Source organism: Puntigrus tetrazona, chromosome 12 (assembly GCF_018831695.1).
Source record: "Puntigrus tetrazona isolate hp1 chromosome 12, ASM1883169v1, whole genome shotgun sequence".
Lineage (NCBI taxonomy): Eukaryota > Metazoa > Chordata > Actinopteri > Cypriniformes > Cyprinidae > Puntigrus > Puntigrus tetrazona.
In genome coordinates this window covers 20,189,059-20,191,280 of record NC_056710.1, presented here as the reverse complement: position 1 = coordinate 20,191,280, position 2,222 = coordinate 20,189,059, and the positions used below count along the sequence as shown (strand labels likewise).

The 2,222-nt window shown below is 33.2% G+C and overlaps 1 protein-coding gene across 1 annotated transcript in view; it reads right to left on the bottom strand.

The window, feature by feature from the left end:
- LOC122355354 (dedicator of cytokinesis protein 1-like) overlaps positions 1 to 2,222 on the bottom strand; it is a 61,773-nt gene that overhangs the window by 29,835 nt on the left and 29,716 nt on the right. The window contains exon 27 of the mRNA XM_043253523.1: positions 797 to 924. Within this exon, the coding sequence (XP_043109458.1) occupies positions 797 to 924 (128 nt within the window). The remainder of the gene's footprint in view (positions 1 to 796; positions 925 to 2,222) is intronic.

Here is a 2,222-nt window from a genome sequence, read left to right as displayed (position 1 = left end):
ATGAGAACTATTTCATTACTTAATATAAGATAAAATTTTATTCAGTTAAATCCTTTATTAAAATAAATGGTTTTAGTACATTTCATTTGTAATATTTTCTGTTTTTATTAATTATATACATTTTTGATGAAGTTGTGTTTTTGTGATTCAAGTTTTAATGGCTTTATATAATTTAAATCGTATTTGTTTAATAAGTCAACATTTTATTTCATTAAAGTTTTTGTTTTAGTTGTTTTAGTATATCAAGATAAACTAATTGAATATAAAAAATGCTGGCTTGGAAACTAGCTGAAAAAAATTGTAATTTTTTTTTTTTTTATACGTTTTGTTAAGTTAACGGTAATAACCCTAGTGTAAAGAAGGGAACACAAAGCCAAAGTAAAGGCAAGAGAGCGCAGTGAGGTGGAGTATTTCACTGCTCTTATTCAAAAACACTGAATATACTAAATGCACCTGGCTAAAACACAGCATGCAAATGAGGCCGTTTAAAAATGCACTTATTCTAAAAGTAGCGCTAAAGGACATTTCATTTAACAGAGATGGTAAGAAAGTTTTCTATTGATCATGACGGCAGTAATTGATCAAATGACTGAGAAGAGAGCATCATGTCTGGATATCTGCCCGGCTAAAACACACTCGAGTGCCGCAGGAGCCAATTAACAGTCAGAACGTGAGCCAAAAATTAATGAACCTTAATTAAACAAACAGGTCACAAAAGTTGAATGACACGGGAGGAACATATACAGATTTGTATTCAGAGAATATTGCACTNTGTGTGTGTGTGTGTACTTCTCACCACGTCCTTCCTGTAAAGCACCTCCAGGATGTTGCTGAGCAGCTGGCAGCAGGAGTCCAGCTCCTCGTGACTCTCCAGGTGAAGTTTGAGCTGCTCCGTCATCAAAGGCAGCAGGATCTCTCTGCAGTCTAAACACACACAGAGCAGCTCAAATAATCTCTTCACACCCTGAAGTGAGCAAACGCAGAACTCAAATATAAAACATATTACCCTACTAGCCAACATGTTTTTAAGTGATAAATAAGTAACTACAGACCACACCTAAAACATGAAAATCGAATGTTTCAAAAGCACAAAATTTTGTTTTAGATGAAAAAAAAGAGAATAAGTCACATTGCATAAAATGAACGAGTAATATTTAGTCTTCTGAACTAAAGCTAACCGTTTGTAAGCAAAGTAATTGGTAAACACAGCATAAAAACACTGATTATCTTTACAAAAAAAATTAAATAAAAAGGACACTGAAAACATAAATCAAAATCGCAAAACAAAATTTTTTATCAAAAAAAATAAAAAAATAAAAAATCAAGTTACAAAAACATACAATTAAATAAAGAGATCATACTGAAACTTGAAAAATGTGGGGAAAAAAGTTAAAAATTAAGTTTACAAAATATTTATAAAAGAATAAAATAAATGGCATAACATTATTTGCATGTGACAGACGAGGGTTGTGACAGTGTTTTCAGTGTTTAACTTCGCTTTTAAATTTGCAGCCGTTTACTTTTACTTCTTTCCCGCACTTTCCTTTGCTTTTAAATAGCCTAGTTAAAAAAAAAAAAAGAACCGTGCACATTTTAAGTTCACTTTTACATTAGCTTAAAAAAACAAAAAAAACAAGAGGCAAACCTTGATGTAAAATAATGACAAAAATACAGTTTAAATAAAACAAATCAGCAAAAAACGTAGGACTAAACAATATTTATTAGTATTAAAAAAAACTAATGATGTTGTGGGACGGTATCACGATGGGCAAGTGACAAAAATGTGAATGAATGAGTGTCTCTGATTAAAAAAGACAATAGATGAAATAGACGTGAACATGCTAACAAAGAATATATTTTTTACAATATATTAATAAAAACAAACAAGCAGTGTTTTTGTCACCACTTTATCTCTGTCCTTGCAGAAGACAGCACTTGAAAGGTGTAGTCTGACATGGGAAGAAACCAAACAAACGCCACGCAATCAATGAAACGGTAAGTGGGCGTGGGAAATGATCTGTCAATCAGCGTGGGAGGCGGGGTTTGCGAGCGCGTGAGAGCTGAATCGATGTAAATCTGTTTTTCTTCAATGAGGAGTCATTACTGGAGCAAACACACACAGGAACTCCCGCTGGCCTTCCTGAAAGCTCATTTATCATGCTGTTCAGGACAGTTTAAACTCTCACAAATAACTCCACGCTATCCTTTTTACGGCCGCATGC